We start from the raw sequence: 27630 nt of genomic DNA, 5'->3' as shown, positions 1-27630 counted from the left end.
TACTGTCAGCAGCAGTTACACTGTTACTTTGACACCTGGACAAATATGGATGCACTGAAGCTGTACTTAATTCTTCTTATACCACTAACTGCATGTTCACAAGATTTGGGAGGAGGTAATGTAAAAACTGTTTCATAAAGTAACAATTATATTTTTAATGATACTCCAGCCTCTGGTTTAACTCACTCAGACTGTGTGTATTATTGTTACTGATTTCAGAAACTGTTGTGAAAACAATTGGGAAACAACCAGATGTCACTCAAATATGCACCAATGAAACACAGAACATGATCACACTGATAGTTTGTACGATCAGAACTCAGAGAAGTGGAGGAGGATATTGTAGTCTGCTGTATGAACATGCACGGGGCTTTGAACAGAAATGTGACTCCAGGTTCACACTGATGAAAGAAAATCAGACTGTGTTTCTCCACCTGATCAATTTAACATCAGAGGACAGTGGGAGCTACACCTGTCAGTGTACAACTCCTGGAAGAACAAATATTTTCCATCTTAATGTCACTGTGGAAGGTAAACAACAACTTTTTTTTCTTTTTTAAACCATAAATTATTTAGCAATATAAAATCTGTACTGATTTTACAAGGTGACCTTCAGGATTTGTTAACTTTACAAGCCAATAGTCATACATCACACTACTTCCATTTTTCCAACAATTGCTTTTCTCCTCATGAAGAACTAAGCAGCAGGTCTGGAACAGAAACAGTTCCTCTTACATGGATTTGTGTAACTGTGTTCATCATTGTGAACTTAGTTATCTTTGGATTTATTCACGGACAACTGCGCCACAGGTGAGAAACCACTGTCAGAGCTGTGTTTTATATGGTTCATAATTTACCCTTTAACACGCTTCATAACTTTAAAACATGTGATTCTCTTTGCTCTTTTCATTTTGGTTAATCCACTTTAGCTTAAGTTAATTTTGATGTAACGTCTTGCTCTACTGTTCTCATGTTTAAGTGAATTAAAGTCAATTAGTTGCCTGATAATAATTTATCAGACATATTGATCATGAAAAAGTCATGCTAACATCATTTGTTATCCAAAGTGGCTGTTCAAGGTCAGAAACAGCTGGACTATCAGTGAATGAGACTCACGGCTCTTTGGTGAGTAACTTACTTGTAAAGACAAAGCAGCAGATTTAAAATTTTGTTTTATATCCAGTTCTATTTCAAAATGTTGGCTGAGGTTTTTTTTGTGAAGTTACTTTGATCCAACATACCTTGGGTCACCTTGAGTTTTTTTTTTTTTAAGTGTTTTTATCCAGCAGTGATGTTTTTCAGCCTTTTAATTTTATTTTACAGGATGAAAATGTCCAAATAAAATAAAAAGGGATTTTATTCAGCAGTAACATGTTTATAACATAATTAAGTCAGACTTAATATAATTATGCTGTATGAGTTTTAATTTTGTCTTCTTACAGGATGAAGATGTCCAAGATGATTCTTACACAAACCTTCAGCATCCAACAAATGATGTCTACCAAACTATCACCTCAGATCACCCTCAGCATGACATCACTACAAATTAAGAATATTAAGTGTCTGTTGTTGTGATTATTCAGCCAGAAGAACAGAAGCTGTCAGAAGCTGACAACGTTTAAACATTTTGAAACATGTAAAACTGCACATGTACACATGAGTAATATTGGTCTGATATAAATATTTTTGGATTATCATTATGACAAGACACCTCATTTACTCTGGACACATGTTTTATAATAACTGAGGTCATTCAGTCTTAACACTCCAACTCTGTGAAACAGGTTCACAGATGCGTCCTTTTGCAAATACAAACTAACTGTGTCAATATGAATCCTTGTGTTTTTGAAAGTTTATGAAAACTAACATTTCACCATCGTCCGCTCTTAATTCCAGACATGAGTTTGTTTCTAAACTAAAACTAAACAGTTAAAAACAGAGAAAAACTCTTCCTGGGTTTTTCTTCTGTATTCATGTGTTTACTCACTGTTTTAACATTTAAGGCATCCAAACATATGAGAATTTGAGGTGTAAATTACTGAGGGGTGCAGGTCTTTTTTTCTACAAGTAGTTCTACATGATACTCACAGACACAGTTACTTCCTGATCAGTATGGTCATACAGAAACTCTGCTGTGCTGCTTCTGAATCTACTTCTGTTTAAGCTGTGAAGATAATATCTATATATTAAATTCTGAGTGTGTAAGTTTCAACAAACATGGCAGTTAAATGTGTGACACGCCCACTGAGATGAACAAATGAGTATGTTTAGTTTTTCTGTGTGATTCTGCTCAGTGTTTTACTTTTAAAGGGCCTTTAACTTAAAGCAGAAGTGATCATCCATATACTTCCTTTGCAGAAGCATCCTACCAGCATGAAACGCTGTGAGAGATAAAAGAGTTTTCTGTAACTCCTTGAGTTTGCTTAGTGATTTACTTTGAGAGAGTTTTAATATGAGAGCAGAAGCGGCCACGTGTTTATAGAAGCATTCTGACAAAGATGGACCTCTGTAAAGTTCTTTCTTTGAGGTTTATTAACAACTCTCAGTACAACATCGTCTGTACTGTCAGCAGCAGTTACTGTGACTTGGACACCTGGACAAATATTGATGCACTGAAGCTGTACTGTATTCTGCTTCTACCACTAACTGCATGCTCACAAGATTTAGGAGGAGGTAATGTAAAAACTGTTTTCATAATGTAACATTTATTTTTTAATGATACTCCAGCCTCTGGTTTTAATCTTTCAGACTGTTTGTATTATTGTTACTGATTTCAGAAACTATTGTGAAAACAATTGGGGAACAACCAGATTTCACTCAAATATGAAAGACAGAACATACTCACGCTGAGAGTTTGTAAGATCAGAACTCAGAGAAGTGAAGGAGGAAATTGTTTTCTGTCGTATGAATATGGACGGGGCTTTGTTCATTAATGTGACTCCAGGTTTATGCTGATGAAAGAAAATCAGACTGTGTTTCTCCACCTGATCAATTTAACATCAGAGGACAGTGGGAGCTACAGCTGTCAGTGTACAACTCTTGATGGAACAAAAATTCTGCATCTTAATGTCACTGTGGAATGTCACTTCTTCCCGCTCTATAAAAATGACATTGAATTGTTTACATGGTTGATTTATTGTCTTGCTTTTTCCTCGTTCATCAGTTTAAATAATAAATAACATGATGTCCAGGCTTATGTCAGTAGAAACTGTAAGCTGTGCTTTGAATACCTCAGATATGATAACGTAGTGTGTGATGTGTGTTGGAATTGCAGAACATGTTAGTAATATAATAAAATTATTATCACAATGTTTCTTTACATATTATTCAAATTCAAGTTTATTATTCTGATTTTTTAAAGTTTTAGATGCCAGAAGTTCAACAGAAATGTCTGTTTTGTGGCTCATTGAAGTCAGAGAGTTGATTTGATTCAGTGAACATGACAGCTCAGAGCACTTACTTACAGCTGATGCTAGGACACGTTTTCAGCATAATTAAGTCACACTTAATATAATTATGCTCTATGATTTTTTACGTTTATCTTCTTACTGGATGAAGATGTGCAAGATGACCCTGATGACCCTTACATGATCCTTCAGCATCCAACAAATGATCTCTACCAAACTATCACCTCAGATCACCCTCAGCATGACATCACTACAAATGAAACACATTAAGTGTCTGTTGTGATTATTCAGCCAGAAGAACAGAGGCTGTCAGCCTTGATAATCACATGTTTTATAATAACTGAGACCATTCAGTCTTAACACTCTAACCCTGAAACAGGTTCACAGATGTGTCCTTACATGCTCTGCAAAACACTGTTAAAACAGTACAAATAGAATAAACTGTGCCAATATGAATCCTTGTGTGGGATCAGTTTTATGATTTTATTAAAGTCACTTCCAGAATATTTTAAGCTTTTCAAGGCCAGACTTCAGACATGATTCTCACCATCACTGCAACAGAGCGATGAGTCTGGCTGTGCTTCCCATTGCACTTAAAATGTTGGTTAATAATGAATAATTAGAAGAAAAACGACAGTGCTGTGCAGTCACTTACACAGTATCAGTGCCGGATGTAGCTCCAATGACATCATCTACTGGTTTCTGAAGTCCTTTGTTGAAGCTAGAGATGAAGGTTTGTCTTCATCAATCACATTGATCGTATTTGATGGGGTGCTGTTGGTGTCTGACTGTGAAACTGCACACAGTCATTGGCTGATTCAATGAACTCACCAGGGAAATGTTTCCAGAGGTCAAGACAGAAAGAGTTTGCCTTAGACTTCAAGAAGGCTGGAAGTGTTTTTGTAGCCACAGCTATCACCATCTGGTGGCCGTCACATGGTTTAAGACACTTTTGCATGTCTTCATTTTTCTGACCCAGAAGCTACTTACATGTTTTACACTCTCCACTGTCACATACAGTTGGCTTCAGTCTGACTTTAACTGACTGAAAACTTTATTTGAACAAAGTTAACACACTTGCATTCTTTGTATGTTGAAATATGTATGAAAACATATAACATTTCATCAGCATCAGTTCTTAATGTGGGTCGAGGATCATCCTTAACGGACAGCCAATTGGATCCTCCGGCTCAGTGCTTGAGACATTTTTTGGGGTCTTCCACTTGACTTACTGCACCCCACCTCAGCAGTGATGGCACGCTGCGAGGGACCCTGCTTATGCGGTTCAACAACCCGACCACGTTCAAGAAAGGAAAGTTGTTTTGCCTTTGCCATCAGAACATCATGACAGTGTGACTACCTGACAGAAAATTACAATGAATCCCCATTTTTGCACAGATTTGGCCTTTTAAAGGCATGTGGTCCTAAACTTTTGAACAGCTGTAAAACAGCCTGTTTCGGTTTAAGCGTTGTTTTCAATAAATTGCATGCTAAAAAATGTTTTGTCTCACTCCCATTTCTTCTTCTTGCATGTTGAAGCTCTGCTTGGAACCTTGTTAAGATCCAACGATGCAAAATATGATTTTTTTTTTTTTTTTTTTTTTTTTTTTTACAATTTTTCAAGTGGTGTTAAATTTTTGATTGGGACTGTATAAATATTTGTTTTCAGTTATTCACAGTGAGATAATGTCAAAATAAATGGAATAAGTGAAAAATTACTTGTTTGCTCCACATATTTCTGATAAATGGTGTTCTAAAACACCCATTCTTCACTATTTTTAACTTGCATATATTTAAATTTATATTTCAATAATGCTGACATATCTTCTTTTTCAGTGTGATGGTTAAAGCTCAGAAACATCTGCAGTATCTATAAATGAAGTTTATGTGAGTAATTTTCAAATCCAGAAATATGGATATATATTTCAGACCTTTATTGCATAACTTACATATTTTCACACACACACACACACACACACACACACACACACACACACACACACACACGGTGGGGTCATGTGTTTTGCATCACGTTGTTGAGTGCACAGTGCTCTAGCTCAGAGTTCATTCCTCTAAATATGTGAACACCACACAAACCAACCAGTCACTTTTAGCATTATGACTCATTCTATATGAATCTTGCCAGCCATACAAATGAACCATTTGAAACTCATGTGTGAATATTTTATGCTGAAGTGATACTCTGAACATGCCACTAAAGCTCATCTTCTCTTCTTTCTGAAGCTACTTGAAATTTGTCTTTATCACAAACAGTAAAAAGTTAGGGTCATATAAACAGCATTTATAAAATTGTCAGGCCCGTGGTAAAGAAAAGGTTGATACAAGTAAAGCACAGTTTGGTTTTACCGGCTGCCACATAAAGTGTGGCACTGTTTTTTATTTTATTTTTCTTTACCTTTTATTATTACACTCACTGATATGAAAATGAGCAAACAAGTATGCTTTATGTTTGTATGTTAGTCTGCTCAGCATTTCACTGTGTTTTAATATAAAGGAACAGGCAGTCATGTACAGGCACTTCCTTTACAGAAATATCCTCACCAGCATGTACCTCTGTGTGTGATACTAATTTAAGGTCTATATAACTCCTTTCAGTTTATCATCGTCTGTACGGTCAGCAGCAGTTACACTGTTACTTTGACACCTGGACAAATATGGATGCATTGAAACTGTTCTTTATTCTGCTTCTACCACTAACTGCATGTTCACAAGATTTAGGGGGAGGTAATGTAGAAATCTGTTTCATAATGTAACATTTATTTTTTAATGATACTCCAGCCTCTGGTTTAAATCATTGACACTGTACATATTATTGGTACTGATTGCAGAAACTGTTGTGAAAACAATTGGGAAGCAACCAGATGTCACTCAAATATGCACCAATGAAACACAGAGTATCATCACACTGATCGTTTGTAAGATCAGAACTCAGAGAAGCAGAGGAGGAAATTGTAGTCTGCTGTATGAATATGGACGGGGCTTTGAACACAAATGTGACTCCAGGTTCACGCTAATGAAAGAAAATCAGACTGTGTTTCTCCACCTGATCAATTTAACATCAGAGGACAGTGGGAGCTACAGCTGTCAGTGTACAAGTCCTGGAAGAACAAATATTCTCCATCTTAATGTCACTGTGGAAGGTAAACAAGGTAAACAACAACCTATTTTCTTCTTTTAACCATTAATTATTTAGCAATATAAAGTCTGTACTGATTTTTGAAGGTGACCTTCGGGATTTGTTAACTTTACAAGTCAATAGTAACACATCACACTTAACCTTTGTTCACTAGTAATACCAATATTCCTTTCATTTTTCTAACAACTCCTTTTTTCCTCATAAAGAACTAAGCAGCAGGTCTGGAACAGAAACAGTTCCTCTTACACTGATTTGTGTAACTGTGTTCATCATTGTGAACTTAGTTATCTTTGGATTTATTCACACACGACTGCGCCACAGGTGAGAAACCACTGTCACAGCTGTGTTTCATATGTTTCATGATTTACCTTTTAACACACTTCATAACTTTAAAACATGTGATTCTCTTTGCTCTTTTCATTTTGGTTAATCCACTTTAGCTTAAGTTCATTTTGATGTAACGTCTTCTTCAGCACGACCTTGCCCTACTGCTCTCATGTTTAAGTGAATTAAAGTCAATTAGCTGCCTGATAATAATTTATCAGACACATTGATCATAAAAAAGTCATGCTAACATCATTTCTTATCCAAAGTTGCTGTTCAAGGCCAGAAATATCTGGATTATCTGTGAATGAGACTCACGGCTCTTTGGTGAGTAACTTACTTGTAAAGACAAAGCAGCAGGTTAAAAGTTTGTTTTATGTCCAGTTCTATTTCAAAATGTTGGCTGAGGGTTTTTTTGTGAAGTTACTTTGATTCAACATACCTTGGGTCACCTTGAGTTTTTTATCAGACTTTTAATTGTAGCTTACAGGATGAAAATGTGCAAAATGACCCTTACACAAGCCTTCAGCATCCAACAAATTATCTCTACCAAACTGTCCCCTCAGATCACCAAAAACACAATGCAACTACAAATTAAGCACAATAAGTGTCTGTTGTTGTGATTAGATTTGGCCTTTATAATCAAACTCTTTAATCTATGTAAATGTTAACAGTTATATATAATATATTTATATATAATATAACTGTTTAAAACTGTAGGTGGCACATGAGTATTAGTCGTCTAAAAGAAATTCTTTTGGATGATCATTACCTGCCTTTACTTCCACTGTTTTGTTGTAACTGAGGCCATTCAGTCATGACACTCCAGCTCTTTGAAACAGGTTCACAGATTTAGACGTGTATACTCTGGAAAAATAGCTAACAGTATACAAATGCAATAAACTGTGTTAAATATGACTCCTTGTGTAGCATTTTTAATGCACATTTGTCATGGTCCGGAGTCTGTGACTCTGTGTTTAAGTTTATTATTATTCTGTGGTTTTGGTTATCTTGGGTTTTTGTACTCTCCTGTTTCACGTTTCATGTTCCTATGTCTGTGTCCCTCAGGCTGTGTCCCAATTCAGGGTATGCACGCTTGAAGTACGCACACTACGCGTACTACGTACGGTGCGTACTACAAGTACGGGAAGTGCGGAAGTGAGAGGCTTGTGAAATGGGACGGTCTAGCCTTCGTCGCGCTGTTCAGGTTGCCTAGCAACCATGATACTAACCGCGAGAAATGTTTCATACAGCATTGGCTGTGTCCAAATTCATGGGCTGCATCCTCCTGAGGCCGCATTTGTAAACCGATTATGTCACAGCGACGCGCCGAAGGCTGTCCAAATTCGTAGGCCGTTTCTCAATTCTCAAGTACGCGAGTATGTACTCGCGTTCTCGGTGAGTACGTACTCGCCGAGAACGCGAGCACGGACTCGCGATTTGTACAATTGGAACACCTGCGTACGTGATGATGTCACAGGTCCGGAGTTTTTACTGCCGTCCCCTCTTAATTTAACTGTGAGTAACATGTTATGAAGCTTAACTTTAATCACAGCCAAACCGGTTTACTCAGGAACAAATAAAACACTGAAATAAACCAAACATTAACATTTAGAAGTGATCTAAGTGACTTATATATCATTGTTAACCTCAGTAGTGAAACCTCTATTAATAAAAATAGTGTACATGTACATACGTGTACATACCTTAATAAAAACAAGCAGGTGAGATGTTAGAACGCTTTTATTTCTATTTTAGTGGACACTCAATACTATAGACAGCTGCTGGAGTTTCTTTAACCTGAGTAGTGAGAAGACCGCGAGCGGGGGGCGGGGGGGTTGAAAACGATGTGCCGGGAGTCCGCTGTTGAGTTTTGGACGAAATGCATTCTGGGATATTTAGCTGTACCAAGTCCACACCGATGCATGCTCGATAAAGCGGGCGGAGCGAGAACACATCCGGGACTTTTTCGCGTTCTCGGCTTGATGCGTGCCAATTGGAACAGTACTTGGTCTCCGACTGATGACGTATCACGAGTACACGAGAACGCAAGTACGCACAAGTACGCATATTGATAAACGCCCGTAGACTCCTCCGAATGCAGCCGACAAATGCGTCCTCCTTTTCCCTGAATTTGAAGGATGGGTCGGGTGTGTCCTTCGTGGCCCACCATATCCCAGAATTCATAGCGCGGCCCAGCCAAACTCCAGTTTCCGGCAATGGCGGCCGCTACTAAGTTTTAAAATTACTTTTATTAATCTTTCTGGGTCACGAAATAAACTTTTAACATATTTTCAGGCGAGAATGTAGCTGTGTAAACTTCAAATATCTGCTCGGTTTATCAAGGTATCGCATATTTGCAAAAGTGCTTCGACGTTTTCGGAGACGTCTGTTACCCACCAGCTCGATAGCTAGCCGAGAGCTCGACGGTCACTGAAGCCGCCAAGAACAGCACAACTCCCGGCACATCATTTTCAGATCACCGCGGACTTTCGCTACTCAGGTTAAACGTAATATATAAGTCACTTAGACAACCGAAAAATGATATTGTTTCGCTTTTTTCAGTGTTTTATTTGTTCGTGAGTAAATCGGTTTGGCTGAGATTAAAGTTATTAGATTAGATTAGATAAAATAAAACTTTATTAATCCCCTGGGTGGGTTCCTCCTTGGTTTTCACACAGCTTAATAAACGTCAAACAGAAAACCGATTAAACAGAAGTGTGAGACGGTCGAGAATTTACGCCAGTGTCCTGTTATATTTTAGATAGCAAGGAGCAGACGGCCGAGTTCATTAAACTCCACCGAGACTGCGGTGACGTTAATCTGAAGGCTAGACCGTCCAATTTCACAGCCGTTTACTTCCGGCCTACCCGACCTTCTGAGGACCCGGCCCACGTAGACCGCGACGGCCAGGTCCTCAGGAGGATGCAGCCCATGAATTTGGACACAGCTATTGTGTGACAGAAATGAAGGAGAAAGAATGTTTTGTTGTTCATTCATTTTTGTCATGACATCACTTTGATTAGTTGAGACCACAGGACTGTAAAACATGATAGTTGGGCTTCATTTCTGTACTGAACAGTCATTTCAAGATTAGTTAGTAAATAATAATTAGCTAATGTTGTTCATGAGACTAAAGTCATCTCACTGTGGTAATGTTAATATAATATGGACAATATTATATGTATTGTCAGATTATATATATATATATGAGCTTGAACTCTGGGTCAAAGATGCAAGTAGCAGTTATTTATATTTCCTATCACCTTAAATCTTCACTCAAAGACAAGTATCTGTGACAGTGTATATACAGATGTATTATATATAAGAGACAAACATTGTTCTTTCAATATGTTGGCATTACTAAATTTGGCTCAATGCTTACATATATGTGTAAAAAGAAAATGTACGAGCTGTGATAACTGTGTCTGATAGAATGAAGAGTAGACTGATATATTAAATATCCCTTTATTGGGTGAGAAAATCAGACCATGTCATAACTGCTTTAAGTCATACAGAATAGATATCAGAGCCTTAAACAGGCCGACTTCTGCTAAATGGGTCAAACTGGGCAGAAAGTATACAAACACATAACATCCTTATAGAATATGATGTAACACTATAGATCAACTTAGCTCAGAATATATAAAGCATATAAACAATTACAGCAATATGATGCAACAAACACAGCAGTACTACTAATCCAAAATACTCAAAGCTTCATAGAACTGAAACAAACATTTATTTTAGCTCCATTCTGCTGCTGATACATACTTTAGGTTTCTGAATATTAAACTTGTTGCTGCCTTTCATAGTGTGTAACTTGAAGGCCCTGAGTACTTTCTCCCACACTGAAAACACTGGAATGATAACATTATTTGAACATTACCTAATAAGACTGATTCAGGACAGACAATTAGTTATTTTAAACTTTCCTAGCAGTCCTTCAAACAGGGAACAGTCTGTCTATTCTCTCCATCTGTCAGCTGCTGCTGGCTCTTCCTCCTCCTCTTCCTCACACACTGCTGAGTTTGTCCTGGTGGATCATCAGGGTGCAAAGCCTCACAGATGATGTGCAGCAGTGGGTCCCTCAGTCTGTCCTCACTCTGGACACTTGCAGTTGTCACACATGGAAATCAAATGTGTGATAAGCTGCAGGATTCAAACACAAGTGTAACTTATAAATACATGTTCATACTTTTATTACACAATCAGAGAAAAAAAAGAGAGAGAGTGCAGGACAGACAGACAGGTGACAGTCTCAGGTGTACACACTGCTACAAAACAGCACAAGAGAAGGAGGATTTAGTGTTTGTGTTATTACGAGTGCTAAACAAGAAGAGTTCCCAGATGGTACAGTGGACACATGTGTGACTCCTGTGATTAAAGCATCTTTCTTTCAGCTTAACGAGTGAACCGTCAGCTCGTTCAAACACACGTTAAAGTCCATTTGGCTCGACACCACCGAACAGAGGCAGCAATATAACATAGCTAACATTAACAGTGCAGTGAATCCTGCTTGTGCCGTGATACTCAGGACTGCAAACCGAGCAGCATCACTGACTTTCAGCTTGTTGTGTTTGTGGATATATGACTGACTTTAATTATCCACAAAATCATCACATTCTCTTTAAGATTAAGGTCAACTATTGTATTATTATATTTTAAAGGCTTTAAAACCAAGTAAACGCTGAAAGTACAAACATCGCTAATGGCAAATAACTTTGCCGACATATGGCCAACAGTAATGTTTTAATGTTCTTCATTATTAAACATTTGCACATAAATAAGTGACATCATATTCAGTACTTACGTTTAACAGTTTACTCTTCGGCCGCTACGCTTCTGCCGTCTGCGGCAAAATTATCCACAGTGACTGCCGCGCTATGAATTGTGGGATATGTTGGGCCACGAAGTCTACATCGCCACAGCCTTAAAATTCAGGGAAATGAAGGCCGCATTTCAGGGCCGCATTTCGAGCAGCCTTTGAATTGGGACAGCCTTCGGCGCGCCGCTGTGACGTAATCGGCCTTAAAATGCAGCCTTTAAGGCTGCAGACCCTGAATTGGGATACAGCCATAGTGTGTGTTCTCTCGTCCTCGTTGCTGGTTCGTCTGTGTTATTCCCCTCTGTCATTCTGTGTATTTTCATCCGTCTTCCTGTGCATTCTCCCCATGTTGTTCTCCCTGCAAGGTACCCTCATTCATGTTCAGGTTTTGTTGTTTAAGCTTTAGTTTTCACAGTTTAGAGTGTTTTCAGTTCTGTTTCTCGCCACCCTTTCTTTTGTGTTGTACATCACTGTCACAATAAAGCTCGCTCACCTCAGAAGCCACCTGCATTTTGGGTCCTTTAATAATTCACACGGCTTGCCCCGGCAACCCGTGACAACATTCCTTTTACTGTCATTGTGTTTAGTCACTAACAGATGTTCCTGATTTCGAAGTGTCACAATCAGAATTTTCTTATTCTAACAATAATTGTAATCTCCATCTAGATACACAGAGATATCAGTCTGGCTGTCTTAGTTGTGGCTTAAAAAGTGTTGGTGATGAATGAAAAATTACATCAAAATTTTAAATGTTTTTCTTTTGTATTTAAGTGTTTGTACTGTTCGACTTTGAGACTAACAAGAAACAACAGCTTACACTTGCATTTCTATTACAGACATTTAAGCATTTCTGCTTTCAAAATGGTCTACCACACACTGCCAGTGGCAATAACTTTCTCACTCATATGACAGTGTGGAAAATCTGATCTAAAAAGTTTATTCTGTTATCTGGTTTTCAGTAGGAGAAAGGTAAGGATTTCCTTACCTGGATAATTGAGCATACACCAAGACATCTGCTCTTTGTCTTGCTTCTGCTTCTACTTTATTATAGTACATATTTATAATCATAATTACTTAAAAAAGCAACCTATCCATGTGTTTTAAAGATGAATGCTTAGCATTTTATTCCCGTGATATTAAATTTAAATATATATGTGATAAATTTAGAAGAGTGTGCATATATTGGTAGCATATATATGTGCCACCTCAGTGTCGCTGTCTGTCAAAGTACACCAAGAATGTCAACTCAGGGGGCAGGACACAGGGACAAAGTTAAACAAGGTTGATTTTCAAAGTTTAAGACAGAATGAAGCCTTAAAAAATATTTTTGTTTTTTTCCTTTCATGACCTTTTATTTTCTCCCATATTTTCTCTCGTATGTCCTGCAATAGCGTTACGAAATGCTTCAGTTTCAACATGAACATAATTTTTTCCTCTCTTATTTCTTCCTCTTCCTTGGCACATTATGTGCAGTCTCTGTGTCACACAGTGGAAATTTGTATTTATCTTTTATATTGGTTTTATTCTGATTTTTATTGTTTACTTGCGAGTGCAGTTTTTATTTGCATGATTTTATTCTGTTTGTATTGCATGTTTTTAGTGTGTTGTTTCACTGTTTTAATCCACTGTGGATTGGCTGGGCGTGGGACAAATTAACTGATGGTGATCACCTGCTGAGGCATGGGTGTGTCCTGAGGTGGCCTATCAGCTGTTTGAAGGACCTATTAGAAGGAAGCTAGCGGCGCACTGAAAGGAGAGAGGCTCCAGGTATGAAGAGGAATGCATGAAGGCCAGGTGGACAAGAGGCCTGATCGTGGGGGGTGCGACGCCTCATCCGGAGACCGATCAGTCAGAGTGACGTGCCGACCCTGTCCTGACAGTAGGAGGCAGCGCGTGGGATTGACAGCAGGGCACCTCTGCCTGCATTTGTGAGTAGTGTCTCCTCTGTTGTTCACGGGGTGCAGCTGTGTTGGGAGAGGGTCTCCATGGCTGTAAGGCAGGGCAGCTTCTGGGACGATGGTTATGGCCCCTATTTGTTTATTTACACGGTGATGATGCGAGGGGAGCCGCGATGGCATCGAGCGATAGACTCTAGTGAAGAATGGAAGCTGGGCTGGGATGTGATGGGCCCAGTGAAGGAACGAGAGGGGGATAGTTGCTCCTCCTCTTCTGCCTGGGACGAGGCTGGCATGAACCCCGCTCTGGAGAAGGAATTTCTGGCCTCCTTGTAAACCCATAACAAACATTCATCCTGGGTTGGGGGACAGTTACATCGTGGGACTGGGTGGGATTTTAGTGCATGCAGAAAATTGTATTTTTACAAGTTTTAGAATAACTTTATCTAATCTTGGTGAAACTTTATCATGTTGAGAACTTTGTATTGTATACTTCTTTTTTCTTAATATTTGTTTTTTTTTTATTCCTGCTGTCCACCTTGGGGAATAAACTGTTTCTGATCAGCCCTGCTTCATCTTTGTGTCCTGGGTTTCTGACTCACTCGCTCCTACCTTGTATCTACAGAACGATCCTCTAGTATGACATTCTGGTGCAACAGCTTTAGTGTGTTTGTGTGTTCCATACAAACACACTGTGAAAACACTTTATTACCCTATTTGTCTCAAACACCATCCAGCACCACAACGTGTTTTAATGTGAACTCTTTCCTTTTCAGTGTGTTTTCTGTGTCTTACCATTTTGAACAGAGGTGAGGAATTAAAACTGAAATCATGCTTTTTATACACAAATTTGAGCCGACTCACTGGACTCCTCTGATTCTTTTGCTAAAAAATCAAGTTGTTTCATCAACTTGATTTTTAACTTTAATTAGGAATTCATTAGTGGACAGATATTTTAACTTCCAAAAAAGAACTTGAATTCAGCTTCCTTTTTAGTGGACGGGCTTACTAACTCCTGCTTTCAACGTCAAGCAGAGAGATGGCATGTTATAATGCATTACAATTTATAGAAGAGGAAATAAGAGCCTTTTCAGTTGAAGTCATGCACACACAGACACATGCACGTCAGCTAAAGGTTTGATTTGTTCAACTGTTTACCCTGTTGATTTTTATAATTAATATAACATACTAAAAGTGCATTAAACTGTAGCAAAGGGTAAAAGAGTTTTTACATTTCTGTAACCCTTTTATTTTACCAAAATGCACAAGTTATTATTAAAAATTGATAATTCAATCTCCCTCCCAACCCCAAACGGTGAGTGAGTCCTTTCCATCGATCCAGATGAAATCCTCTGGACACAAATAAGTACCTTCAAAATGAATGAATGAGTTTCATAGGCCACAGCTGGTTCAGCCGTTCATGTGGCTTTGCTGCGTGGCCATCTGTTTCTCCCTTTTTAACTAAACGATAGTCATTATAACCAATGACACATCACCATAAACGTAGGACCTTGGTCAGGAGCAAGTGGCGTTGATAAGAATTTCTGACCAACAGTCCAATGCTTGTGTCGCATTTCTCCCGTCAATGTTAATAGCACTCTAGTTTTCACACAAACTAGACTGTAAACCGCTTTGGAAGGTGAAGCGAGATCGATCAACTGCAGACCAGACAACAAACGACGGAGGCACCAGACAAGTGCAATCAAACGATGAGTTTATTAACACCGGAGAGGAACCATCAGCATATGTCTTCCTCTGACAAAAATACATTGAATACTGGTTTTATAGCATAGAAAATTAACACCCACACATACACGTCAATACAGGTCAAAAATACATTGTGTACAGTCATTGTTTACAGACAAGGGTACATCTTGTACATCTCTAATAACTATAAACAGACATCTAACTTCTCTTTTCTATAACACTTGCCTTTTAAGGTAATAAACGTCAAGCTTCAGGGTCTCTGAGAGCTAATAATGGACCCTCGTCATTAATCACTAAGTAGACTAAATTGGCGCAGGTCTCAAAAAGAAGCAGAAGTCACTTGGGCCTTCGCTCAGGCCTGCTACTAGATTAATATGTGTATTGTAAGCATGCATGCAATTAACCTGCTATGTTCTCATCTTCCCTCAACATGTATCACCTGGACACTCTCACCAGTGAAGCTTAAAACCCTCTTGGATGGAACATCAACTCTAAACAAGCACAGATATGCAATGTGTATAGAATGAACTCAACCTGTGAATAGAAAGGTCACTGTGATGACAAACATATTCAATGCAATATGAACCCTGTAAGAAATATTACTGAGAAAATAATACTGTAAAACATGTTCTTAATGCATTCATCATAAGGCAGATTATATGGTAGCAATAAAAGAATCTCTGAATCCTAACAAAGGTAAGAAATCTCATAACCAGAATGGAGCAAAACTGACTAGATCTGTGAAAAATCATGGAAATATTACAAAGTGGTGAGCAGAGATGGGCAGTAACGCGTAATCCAATTACTTTTTTCAAGAAACGAGTAAAGTAAGGGAGTACTATTGCAAAAAGGTAATTAGATTACTTTTACTTTCCCGTAAGCACGCTGCGTTACTGTGTTATTAAACCCTGATTTTGTTTGCGAGAGTGTCTCATGACAATGGCGTAAGCGAGTGCGACATTCGTGGCAACAGCTGTGTGCAGATCAACAATGGATAATATATTGAGTGGGGGAGAGAGTATGAGCGTGCAGCGTTTAAAGCCTGGAAGTACTGACCTTACTTTGAGTTTGATTCCGTAATCAAACTCAAAGTGGGAAGAAAACTGGGGAAGAAAACTTCGTGGGAAGAAAACTTCTTTTTACAGCGAAAAAACCCCATAAACTTCTGAGCAAACACAGAGTACGCTGCCACGGGAATGTGAAATTCACAGAGAAACTCCAGGATCCTTCCACTGACATGACCGCTGCGGCTCACCTGCACCAGGGCAAACCTCCGCCTGCCCCACTCCTGCATTACAGGTGAAAATAGAGCAACAGGACCGCTAGTCTTTGATTTTATTTATTTTCTGCTGTGTTTTACTTGCATCTATTTGAAAGACTGAGTGTAAACACAAAAAACTATTTTATTTTATGTGCTGGAATGTGCAGAAAATAGGTTTAAAATGTTAAAAAGGTTTAAATGTTAAACAAATTTCTTCCAGTAATTAGTTACTGATTACTTTTTTCAAGTAACTTGACCAACACTGGTGTTGAGGATGATCTCTTTACTACAGCTCTGGTTTGCAGTGATCTGGACAAAGTGTTCTGTACCCCCAGGAACTTGGTGTTGATAACAAGTTGAGGATTATCTCCTTTCTTTTGTTGACATTCAGTTCCAAGTTGCCTGTGTTGCACCTGCCCACCAGTTGGTTCCCCTCACCTCTGTAGACCAATAGTGTCAATGTTCTTGATGAGTTCTTGCTGATTGTTGCACCCACTTCGGATGTTATCAGCCCATACAATGGTGAAGCATGCACATAAGCACCTACCTCTGTGAGATATAATACTTTGAGGTTTATGTAACTCTCTTTGGTACATCATTCTCAGCAGCAGTTGCACTGTTACTTGGACACCTTGACAAGCATGGATACATTGAACCTGTGCTTTACTCTCCTTCTACTACTAACTGCTTGTTTTCAACATAAATTAAGTAAACTATATCTTTTAATTATGTTGTTCCACTCTCTGGCTTAAATTATTCAGGTTTACAGAGTCTTTTATGAACCAAGATGGCGGCACGCACAGACGCAGCAGCTTACAGCAGCTCTCCCTATTTGTGCCTTCTTGTATGTTTATTGTGCTTATTGTACATTGTACGTGCGTCTACCTGCACAACTGGACGTTACAGTCGTCTGGAGTTATCGGACATCGGTTTCCAAACGAAGATGACCATCTCCATCGCACACTCAACATTCCGGACAGGATAGCGAGACCAGCGGGATCTCCGTGGATTGTTGTCGGATCAAACAGGCGATGCAGATGGCAAAGAGAGAAGAAGCAAAAGCGAGGCTGCAGGGCTGGACTACTGGCTAGGCTAAGGAAGCAGCCACTCAGACCTCCACTGCCGAGCCTCTACCTTACAAACGACAGATCCATGGTACACAAGAGGGACGATTTGGATATACAGCTGGCTGGAAATCATTATGTTCAGGACTGCTGGGTGCTTATCATTACCGAGACTTGGCTATGTACACAAATCCCGGATGCCACGGTGCAGCTAGAGGCCGCATGCTACACAGATGGGACAGGAACAGTGACTCCGGGAAGAACAGAGGAGGGGGGCTCTGCATCTAAATGCACAAAGGTTGGTGTAACAACAGCACTGTTGTGGACACTGCTCTCCTGACCTCATGACGGTGAGGTGCAGACCTTTTTGCACAGCAAACACAGCTCTCTCTCTGCTGCTAAATGCCATCACTTCTCACCAGCGCACCCACCCTAATGGTAAGTCTTAGTTCAAACTGTAGGATCAAGGACATTCCTTTGTTTCTATTGCCCTCCCCAGCCTGTTGACTGGTGGGGGAGGCTGTAGTGTTTTATTATAGGGACGTCCTATGTGAAGGTTCTGTTTTCTTGTTTAGTAAACTTCCTGCCTTTATGACCCTTTTGGTGAGCAGGAGGTCAAACAAACGCACCCCCAAACACAAACTCGCATGCATACACATACACACATACACACACGTGCTTACACATGCACACACATACACACATAGTACCTTATCTTTTAGGACCATAGGGGGGTTTTACAATGGGTGGTGCTTGTGTGTACGGTAACTGTTTTCAATAAAAGGCGGCAAGCGGAGGCCTAAGTCGGGGTCATTCTGCGGTTGGATTCAGAGTGCTTTTCTGAGACACCGACCGGGGCCTCCCTTGCGCAAGTAAAATCGATCGATCGCTGATTGTCTTGCTTCCTTGTAGTTAACGGGAATAAGTGTCTAAACCAGCGGGGCCTATGGAAGCACAGACCCAACAATGTGTGTTGCAACATCAAGCACGCTTACAGAGCCGTACCCTTCCCCCACCTGGGCCAGTCAGACCACCTCTCTCTGCTCCTCACACCAGCATACACGCCCCTTAGCCGGCAAACAAAGCCCATAAAGAGGACCATCACCACCTGCAATGCATTGTGGGAGCGCAGCACCGTACTGGCCGTACTTACCATGAGAACATGTGGAGGCTCTGTTAGATGGATAACATAGTGCACATGTGTCAAAGTCAAGGCCCGCGGGCCACATCCGTCTTGGCGTACATTTATATCTGGCACGCAAGATCATTTTATATAGATGTACTATTATTGTTATGCATGCCCCAGCGATATGAGGTGCTAATAATATACAAACTACAGATCCCATAATGCAGCGCTGCAGCCTCCTTGCTGAACGCTAGGCTAACTGGGAACATTCCCGCATCAATCTAGCCGCTCACAGTGATGGAGAGAAGTTGATTCTGAAAGCAGAGCCTTTCAGCGCCAGTGGGTGACTGAATATATGTTTACAGACATTGCTGGTAAACCCGTGTGTCTTATTAGTGGAGCTAATGTGGCTGTAATTAAGGAATTTAATTTAAGACAGCACTACGAGACAAAACGTCAGGATAAGCTGAAAAACCTAAATGCAGAGCAGAAACTACAGAAAGTAGAAGAGCTAAAGAAGAATCTGACATTTCAGCAGACTTTTTTCACCACAAAGTGAAGCTGTTGTTAAAGCAAGCTTTATTGTAGCAGAGGAGATAGCCAAATCAGCCCGGTACCACTCTGAAGAGCTGCATGATGAAGCTGTGCAACCTCTTGTGTCCAGACAAAACGCAGATTTTGGCAAATGTGAGCCTGAGGAGAAATACGATTGCTGATTGGGTTTGTGAGATGGCCACTGATTTAAGAACACAGTTGTGTGAAAGAAGCAAAAACTTTATTGCATACTCTCTTGCTGTGGATGATAGTACAGACATGATGGACATTGCACAGCTGGCCATCTTCATCCGTGGAGAGGAAATATTGAACATTAAATCGATGCAGGGGACAACGACCAGTGTTGGTCAAGTTACTTGAAAAAAGTAATCAGTAACTAATTACTGATTACTTCCCCAAAAAAGTAATCCCGTTACTTTACTGATTGCTTATTTTCAAAAGTAATTAATTACTTAGTTACTTAGTTACTTTTTAAAAACATGATTTACAACCTGAATAGGTGATAAAGCGATAGATCTTTCAGCCCAATTCTACTTTTTCTGCATAATTCATCATACAAAATGTAATCAAATGGAAATGTCTCTTTTTAAAACTTGTTTTATTAGTTTTAATCTTTTAACTTTATGCATCAAGCAAAAATTAAATTATATGCAACATTCTCTGACTGGAAGAAATTTGTTTAACATTTAAACCTATTTTCTGCACATTCCAGCACATAAAATAAAAAATTTTTTTGTGTTTACACTCACTCTTTCAAATAGATGCAAGTAAAACACAGCAGAAAATAAATAAAATCAAAGACTAGCGGTCCTGTTGCTCTATTTTCACCTGTAAAGCAGGGCTGGGGTAGGCGGAGGTTTGCCCTGGTGCAGGTGTGCCGCAGCGGTCAGTTGAAGACTCCGCGAGTTTCTCTGTGAATTTCCCATTACAGTCGTAGCGCACTCGGTGCTTGCTTGGAAGTTTAGGGGGTTTTTTTCGCTGTAAAAAGAAGTTTTCTTCCCACGCACAACGGACGCTAATGTTTTTTTCACTTTTTATGGAATCAAACTCAAAGTAAGGTCAGTACTTCCACGCTTTAAACGCTGCACACTCATACTCGATACTCGATATATTATCCATTGTTGATCTGCAGACAGCTGTTGTCACAAACGTCGCACTCGCTTACGTCACTATCATGAGACATTCTCGCAAAAAAGTCACGGTTTTAGTAACGCAGTAACGCAGCGCTCCTACGGGAAAGTAACGGTAATCTAATTACCGTTTTTGCAATGGTAATCCCTTACATTACTCGTTACTTGAAAAAAGTAATCGGATTACAGTAACGTGTTACAAGTAACGCGTTACTGCCCATCTCTGACAACGACAGGAAAAGACATTTTTTAAAACGTATGTCAAAGTGTAACCGACATGAAACTGCCCTGGGACAAACTTGTTGGACTTACAACAGATGGAGCGCCGGTGTTGTGCGGTGAAAAAAGCGTACTAGTCAGCAGGATGCAAGTAAAGATGCAGGAGATGCAGAACTGTACCGGTGAGTTAACAGCATATCACTGCATCATACACCAGGAAAGGCTGTGTGGTAAAGTCCTAAAAATAGAGCATGTAATGGTCACCGTAATGCAAACCGTAAATTTTATCTGAGCTAAAGGTTTAAATCACCGTCAATTTCAGTCTTCTATGTGGGAAATAGATTCAGAGTTTGCCGACATTCCATATCATACAGAGGTCCGTTGGCTGAGTTGGGATAAAAATTCTCAATAGAGTTTTTGAGCTCAGCAAGGAAATTTGTCAGTTCATGGACATGGCATGTATGATGCGGTGAAGGCATTTCAAGTGAAGCTGTCACAAATGCACCAGTGCAACTTGCCGACACTGAATGGCTCGCACAGTTTATTAGTTCCATTCCTGAGGCAATGCCCAGCTCCGTCTACATGCGGCTCCAACCTTGTGTTTGCTTTCATTTATTTTTTCTGGGGTTTTTGGCAGCATGTTCATATTTCTAACTTGCATAATTTTGACAGGATATATTTTTATGAAGAGCAAAATATTTAAAGTTAAAGTTTATTTTTTTTAAGTTTATTTAATGTGGAATAATATTCCTGTCTGTTATTCATATTTATGTTTAAAAAACATTGTTTTAGTGTGTTCAATAAATGTTTATCTTGTTTGGCCCACGACCTAAAGTGTGCCTTGAGTTTTGGCCCCCTGTGCAATTGAGTTTGACACCCCTGCTTTAAAGGGAGCAATCAGAAGAAGAAGAAGAAGACACTATGACATGATTAAAGGTTATTTGCCACTCTGTTAAATTAACATTTAAGTGTTTATTTGGTTGTATGATGCATGTACTGTATGCTATAATGTCTTCCCTTTTCTTTATATATAGTTTAAATAGCAGGACATCCTCACTTATACATGAAACTGCACCTGTTTAAATTTAACTGCACCTGTTTTTAAGGAGGACATAGATTTAGCTTATTTGCGTATTAAAATCTGTATCTGTATAATTATTATATTTGTGGCTACATTAAGAGTTTAATTTCAATAGAAACTGTAAATTGTATGATAGATGTAATTTATGATTTGTGTTAACTGCAGATGATGTAATATGAGATTAAACTATTATCACAATGTTTCCTTATATACTGTATAGATTAAAGTTTATTTTTCTGAGGGGAAAAAGATCTTTTAAATATTTTAGAGGCTAGGGGTTCAGCAGAAATGTTTCCATTTATCTGGTTGGCTCAGTTGTTGGAATCAGTAACTGGAGTTATTCTAGGATTTATGTACACAATGAAAAGTCACAGGTTATCCCAAGTGGGTGCTCTAGGTCAGAAACATCTGGAATATCTCTGCATGAGACAGCACTCTGACAGTAACTTACCTGTAAAAAAAAAAAAAAAAAATCCAGCTGGGAATATAATTATAATATCAAAATGTATCAATATAATTATGTAGAATGACTTTTTATTGTGAGAGATAACCTTTACACTATCCTTCAGCAGGCAACATATAGTAGGCAACATTAGCTACAAAACTATCATCTCAATTCAACATCAACACGGCACTAAGACAGACTGAGCAAGCAGAACAGCAGAATTCTCTGCCTGCATAATCAGGAAATGAATCAGAATTCTAAAACCTATGAAAACAACCTTCAGGGCAACATAGCTATGAAAAGCAAGGGCTTTGAAACTTCCATATGGGTTTTAGAGATTTTCAAATTCAATAGAATTTTACAATGTTTTGTGCAGTTTGATGATGGTGTATAGATTGTTCATCATATTATGTTGCTATTCTGACTGGAACTCATCGTTGCATTTGCTCATGGCTTCATGTGGTTTTAAAAGCCTAATTTCCTGCATAGTTTTGATGCATGTCTCAAACTGTTGCATGATTATTTGTGGTTTAAGTAGTCACAGGATGTGGTGTCTGAGAGGGCACAAGTCTTCCAACCAATATGACACTGTGTGCTTTACTTCTGATGGTAATGTCCATATTTCTTGGTGCAGTAGTTTGCACATATTTCTTCTAAGTGAAAGATTATAGGTTTGATCCCAGGAGGAGACAGAAATCCCTTTGATGCCACGTCGAAAAAGGGCCAATGTGGCAGTTTGGCAGTAAAAAGTCTGCCAAATCAAACACACAAAGCTTAAATAAGAGAAAAGCAGAAAATAGCTTTTATTTATAAAGTTGAGGAATGAATATTTTCTGTTTTTCTAGGAAAATGAAAGACGTGCTTCATTTTCAAACAATTAACTGAAATATAAGGCTTATTTACATTGTATTTCATATTAAAAGTAACTGACTTATGACAGAGACTCTTGTTAGTTCAGCAAACTCGAATATGAAACACCGACTATCACACTGATAATCTGAACGTCACCACAGAGGAGCAGAGGAGGAGTGTAAATGCTGTAACATTATGTGACCTGCTTCTTTACGAACACAACTCCAGGCAGGAGCCAAAAAACATGGGAAGCAGGTCAGCTAACATAAATATGAAATATACAGCATGTAGGTGTGCTGATTTATATAAATAGTACAATAGCTTGTGTTAATTTAAATGAGTTGTAGTTTTGAATCACTGATAACAACAATCACCAACATCATTGATTTTCTGCTTTTCAGTCCTTTGCTTTTGTAAAGTAAATTATAAGTTGGACTAAAAGCAAAAAATAACTTCGGTTTAAAAGTTATTGTGTTTTCTTTTTTTGGATATGACACCACTCAGTGTTTCACTTTTAGAGTGTCTTAATATGAAAGCAGAAGCAGTGATGTAGGTGCACTTCCTTTTGAGAAGTGTTCGCACAAGACCTACGCAAGACATACGAGAGCTAATACTTTGAGGTTTATGAAGGACGCTGTTTGTCCTCCTTTCTTCAGTGCATCATCTTCTGCACTATCAGCAGCACTTACACTGCAAATTGGACACATTGGTGAGAATGGATGCATTAAAATTTTACTTTACTCTGCTTCTACCACTAACTGCATGCTCACAAGATTTGGGAGGAGGTAATGTAAAAACTGTTTTCATAATGTAACATTTATTTTTTAATAATACTCCAGCCTCTGGTTTAAATCATTGATACTGTGCGTATTATTGTTACTGATTTCAGATGCTGTTGTGAAAACAATTGGGAAGCAACCAGATGTCACTCAAATATGCACCAATGGAGCACAGACTATCATCACACTGATAGTTTGTACGATCAGAACTCAGAGAAGCAGAGGAGAAAATTGTAGTCTGCTGTATGAATATGCACGAGGCTTTGAGAACAAATGTGACTCCAGGTTCACACTGATGAAAGAAAATCAGACTGTGTTTCTCCACCTGATCAATTTAACATCACAGGACAGTGGGAGCTACACCTGTCAGTGTACAACTATTGATGGAACAAAAATTCTCCATCTTAATGTCACTGTGGATGGTAAACAAGGTAAACAATACTGTTCTTCTTTAACCATAAATATTTAGCAATATAAAGTCTGTACTGATTTTACAAGGTGACCTTCAGGATTTGTTAACTTTGAGGCCAATAGTCATACATCACACTTAACCTTTGTTCAGTAGTAATGCAAATACTACGTCCATGTTTCTAACAACTGCTTTTCTCTTCATAAAGAACTAAGCAGCAGGTCTGGAACAGAAACAGTTCCTCTTACACTGATTTGTGTAACTGTGTTCATCATTGTGAGTTTAGTTATCTTTGGATTTATTCACGCACGACTGCGCCAGAGGTGAGAAACCACTGTCAGAGCTGTGTTTCATATGTTTCATGATTTACCCTTTAACACGCTTCATAACTTTAAAATGTGATTCTCTTTGCTCTTTTCATTTTGGTTAATCCACTTTAGCTTAAGTTAATTTTGATGTGAAGTGTTGCTCTACTGCTCTCATGTTTAAGTGAATTAAAGTCAATTAGCTGCCTGCTAATAATTTATCAGACATATTGATCATGAAAAAGTCATGCTAACATCATTTGTTATCCAAAGTTGCTGTTCAAGGTCAGAAATATCTGGACTATCAGTGAATGAGAATCACGGGTCTTTGGTGAGTAACTCACTTGTAAAGCAGCAGGTTTAAAGTTTTTTTTTATATCCAGTTCTATTTCAAAATGTTGGCTGAAGCTTTTTTTGTGAAGTTACGTTGAGTTTTTTTTTTTTTAAGTGTTTTTATCCAGCAGTGACATTTTTCAGCCTTTTCATTTTATTTTACAGGATGAAAATGTCCAAATAAAATAAAAAGTGATTTTATTCAGCAGTAACATGTTTGCAACATAATTGATTGATTGATTGATTTTTATTGATTAGCATACAGAATACAAAATAAAGATTACCAAAAAGCAAAAAAAATCATGAGACAAGGCTAATCAAAGGGTATTGGCTGAAGCATTTGCTTATTATGCCAACCCTTTTAACAAAAAATCTTTTGCATGCAGCTCCTGTACACAGGGCTCGAAGCAAAGAATAAAAGAAAGCAAAGCAAAAACAAACAAACAAACAAACAAATTTTTTTTTCCATCTTAGATAATTACATCAAAGCAAAACAATCAAGAGTTTCAGAATTATTATTTTTGCTCTTTTCATTCTTGATTAATATATTTTTCTAATACTCTATTTTTAAACATGTTTTTAAACAAGGAAAATGAACTACACCTTTTCAAATCATTGTCATAACTATTCCACAGGTTAACTCCTCTAACAGAAACACATCTTTGCTTTATGTTTGTCCTTATCTTGTTTGTTTTAAAGACATCTGTTCCCCTTAAGTCATATTGACTCTCTCTGACTTTAAACAGCTTCTGAATACTGCGGCAAAGCAAGTTATTTTGTGCTTTATACATTATCTGTGCCATTTTATATTCGACTAAATCATAAAATTTCAGGGTATTCAGATTAATAAACAAAATGTTAGTTGGTTCTATATAGTTTGATTGATTTATAATTCTTATAGCTCTTTTTTGTAACTTGAAAATAGGAAGAGTATTTGTTTTATATGCATTACCCCATATCTCCAGACAATAAGTCATATATGGAAGCAACAGAGAACAATAAAGTGTGTATAATGATTAAGTCAGACTTAATATAATTATGCTGTATGAGTTTTAATTTTGTCTTCTTACAGGATGAAGATGTCCAAGATGATTCTTACACAAACCTTCAGCATCCAACAAATGATGTCTACCAAACTATCACCTCAGATCACCCTCAGCATCACATCACTACAAATTAAGAATATTAAGTGTCTGTTGTTGTGATTATTCAGCCAGAAGAACAGAAGCTGTCAGAAGCTGACAACGTTTAAACATTTTGAAACATGTAAAACTGCACATGTACACATGAGTAATATTGGTCTGATATAAATATTTTTGGATTATCATTATGACAAGACACCTCATTTACTCTGGACACATGTTTTATAATAACTGAGGTCATTCAGTCTTAACACTCCAACTCTGTGAAACAGGTTCACAGATGCGTCCTTTTGCAAATACAAACTAACTGTGTCAATATGAATCCTTGTGTTTTTGAAAGTTTATGAAAACTAACATTTCACCATCGTCCGCTCTTAATTCCAGACATGAGTTTGTTTCTAAACTAAAACTAAACAGTTAAAGACAGAGAAAAACTCTTCCTGGGTTTTTCTTCTGTATTCATGTGTTTACTCACTATTTTAACCTTTAAGGCATACAAACATATGAGAATTTGAGGTGTAAATTACTGAGGGGTGCAGGTCTTTTTTTCTATAAGTAGTTCTACATGATACTCACAGACACAGTTACTTCCTGATCAGTATGGTCATACAGAAACTCTGCTGTGCTGCTTCTGAATCTACTTCTGTTTAAGCTGTGAAGATAATATCTATATATTAAATTTTGAGTTAGTAAATTTCAACAAACATGGCAGTTAAATGTGTGACACGCCCACTGAGATGAAAATGAGTATGTTTAGTTTTTGTGTGTGATTCTGCTCAGTGTTTTACTTTTAAAGGGCCTTTAACTTAAAGCAGAAGTGATCATCCATATACTTCCTTTGCAGAAGCATCCTACCAGCATGAAACGCTGTGAGAGATATAAGAGTTTTATGTAACTCCTTGAGTTTGCTTAGTGATTTACTTTGAGAGAGTTTTAATATGAGAGCAGAAGCGGCCACGTGTTTATAGAAGCATTCTGACAAAGATGGACCTCTGTAAAGTTCTTTCTTTGAGGTTTATTAACAACTCTCAGTACAACATCGTCTGTACTGTCAGCAGCAGTTACTGTGACTTGGACACCTGGACAAATATTGATGCACTGAAGCTGTACTGTATTCTGCTTCTACCACTAACTGCATGCTCACAAGATTTAGGAGGAGGTAATGTAAATTTTTGTTCCATCAAGAGTGTTTAACTCTTGATGGAACAAAAATTCTGCATCTTAATGTCACTTCTTCCCACTCTATTAAAATGACATTGAACTGTTTACATGATTGATTTGTTGTCTTGCTTTTTCCTCGTTCATCAGTTTAAATAATAAACAACATGATGTCCAGGCTTATACTGGCGATTACACCTGATTTCACTTTGTTTTTCATATAAACGACTGTTTTAACTGTTTAATGTCAGTAGAAACTGTAAACTGTGCTTTGAATACCTCAGATATGATAACGTAATGTGTGATGTGTGTTGGAATTACAGAACATGTTAGTAATATAATAAAATTATTATCACAATGTTTCTTTACATATTATTCAAATTCAAGTTTATTATTCTGATTTTTTTGAGTTTTAGATGCCAAAAGTTCAACAGAAATGTCTGTTTTGTGGCT

General features: G+C 38.2%; 2 protein-coding genes across 2 annotated transcripts; both read left to right on the top strand.

Annotated features, from left to right (window-relative positions):
* Window positions 1-27497, top strand: LOC120436051. Its single transcript, XM_039606364.1, has 6 exons — window positions 1-115; window positions 220-531; window positions 696-810; window positions 1068-1125; window positions 1443-2673; window positions 27179-27497. The coding sequence occupies exons 1-5, from the start codon at window positions 46-48 to the stop codon at window positions 1548-1550; spliced, it is 663 nt and encodes a 220-aa protein (XP_039462298.1). The 5' UTR covers window positions 1-45; the 3' UTR covers window positions 1551-2673; window positions 27179-27497.
* LOC116323117 lies at window positions 23280-27190 on the top strand. The gene is made up of 6 exons (XM_031743377.2): window positions 23280-23306; window positions 23708-23836; window positions 23941-24261; window positions 24448-24562; window positions 24818-24875; window positions 25950-27190. Exons 2-6 carry the CDS (start codon window positions 23767-23769, stop codon window positions 26055-26057), a joined length of 672 nt encoding a protein of 223 aa, XP_031599237.2. The 5' UTR covers window positions 23280-23306; window positions 23708-23766; the 3' UTR covers window positions 26058-27190.
* Window positions 27498-27630: the final 133 nt, after the last annotated feature.

The sequence above is a fragment of the Oreochromis aureus genome, linkage group 23 (assembly GCF_013358895.1).
Source record: "Oreochromis aureus strain Israel breed Guangdong linkage group 23, ZZ_aureus, whole genome shotgun sequence".
Taxonomy (NCBI): domain Eukaryota; kingdom Metazoa; phylum Chordata; class Actinopteri; order Cichliformes; family Cichlidae; genus Oreochromis; species Oreochromis aureus.
Note: the sequence above shows the minus strand (reverse complement) of the source record. Positions and strands in the feature narration are given on the sequence as shown.

What these genes read in the sequence shown, in the direction of transcription:
- LOC120436051 (XM_039606364.1), top strand. Translation starts at nt 46, where the DNA reads ATGGATGCACTGAAGCTGTACTTAATTCTTCTTATACCACTAACTGCA. An exon ending in TTCACAAGATTTGGGAGGAG is followed by an intron (nt 116 to 219) that starts GTAATGTAAAAA and finishes TACTGATTTCAG; the next exon opens with AAACTGTTGTGAAAACAATT. An exon ending in TCTTAATGTCACTGTGGAAG is followed by an intron (nt 532 to 695) that starts GTAAACAACAAC and finishes CTCCTCATGAAG; the next exon opens with AACTAAGCAGCAGGTCTGGA.
- LOC116323117 (XM_031743377.2), top strand. Translation starts at nt 23,767, where the DNA reads ATGGATGCATTAAAATTTTACTTTACTCTGCTTCTACCACTAACTGCA. An exon ending in CACTGTGGATGGTAAACAAG is followed by an intron (nt 24,262 to 24,447) that starts GTAAACAATACT and finishes CTCTTCATAAAG; the next exon opens with AACTAAGCAGCAGGTCTGGA. An exon ending in CACGCACGACTGCGCCAGAG is followed by an intron (nt 24,563 to 24,817) that starts GTGAGAAACCAC and finishes TGTTATCCAAAG; the next exon opens with TTGCTGTTCAAGGTCAGAAA.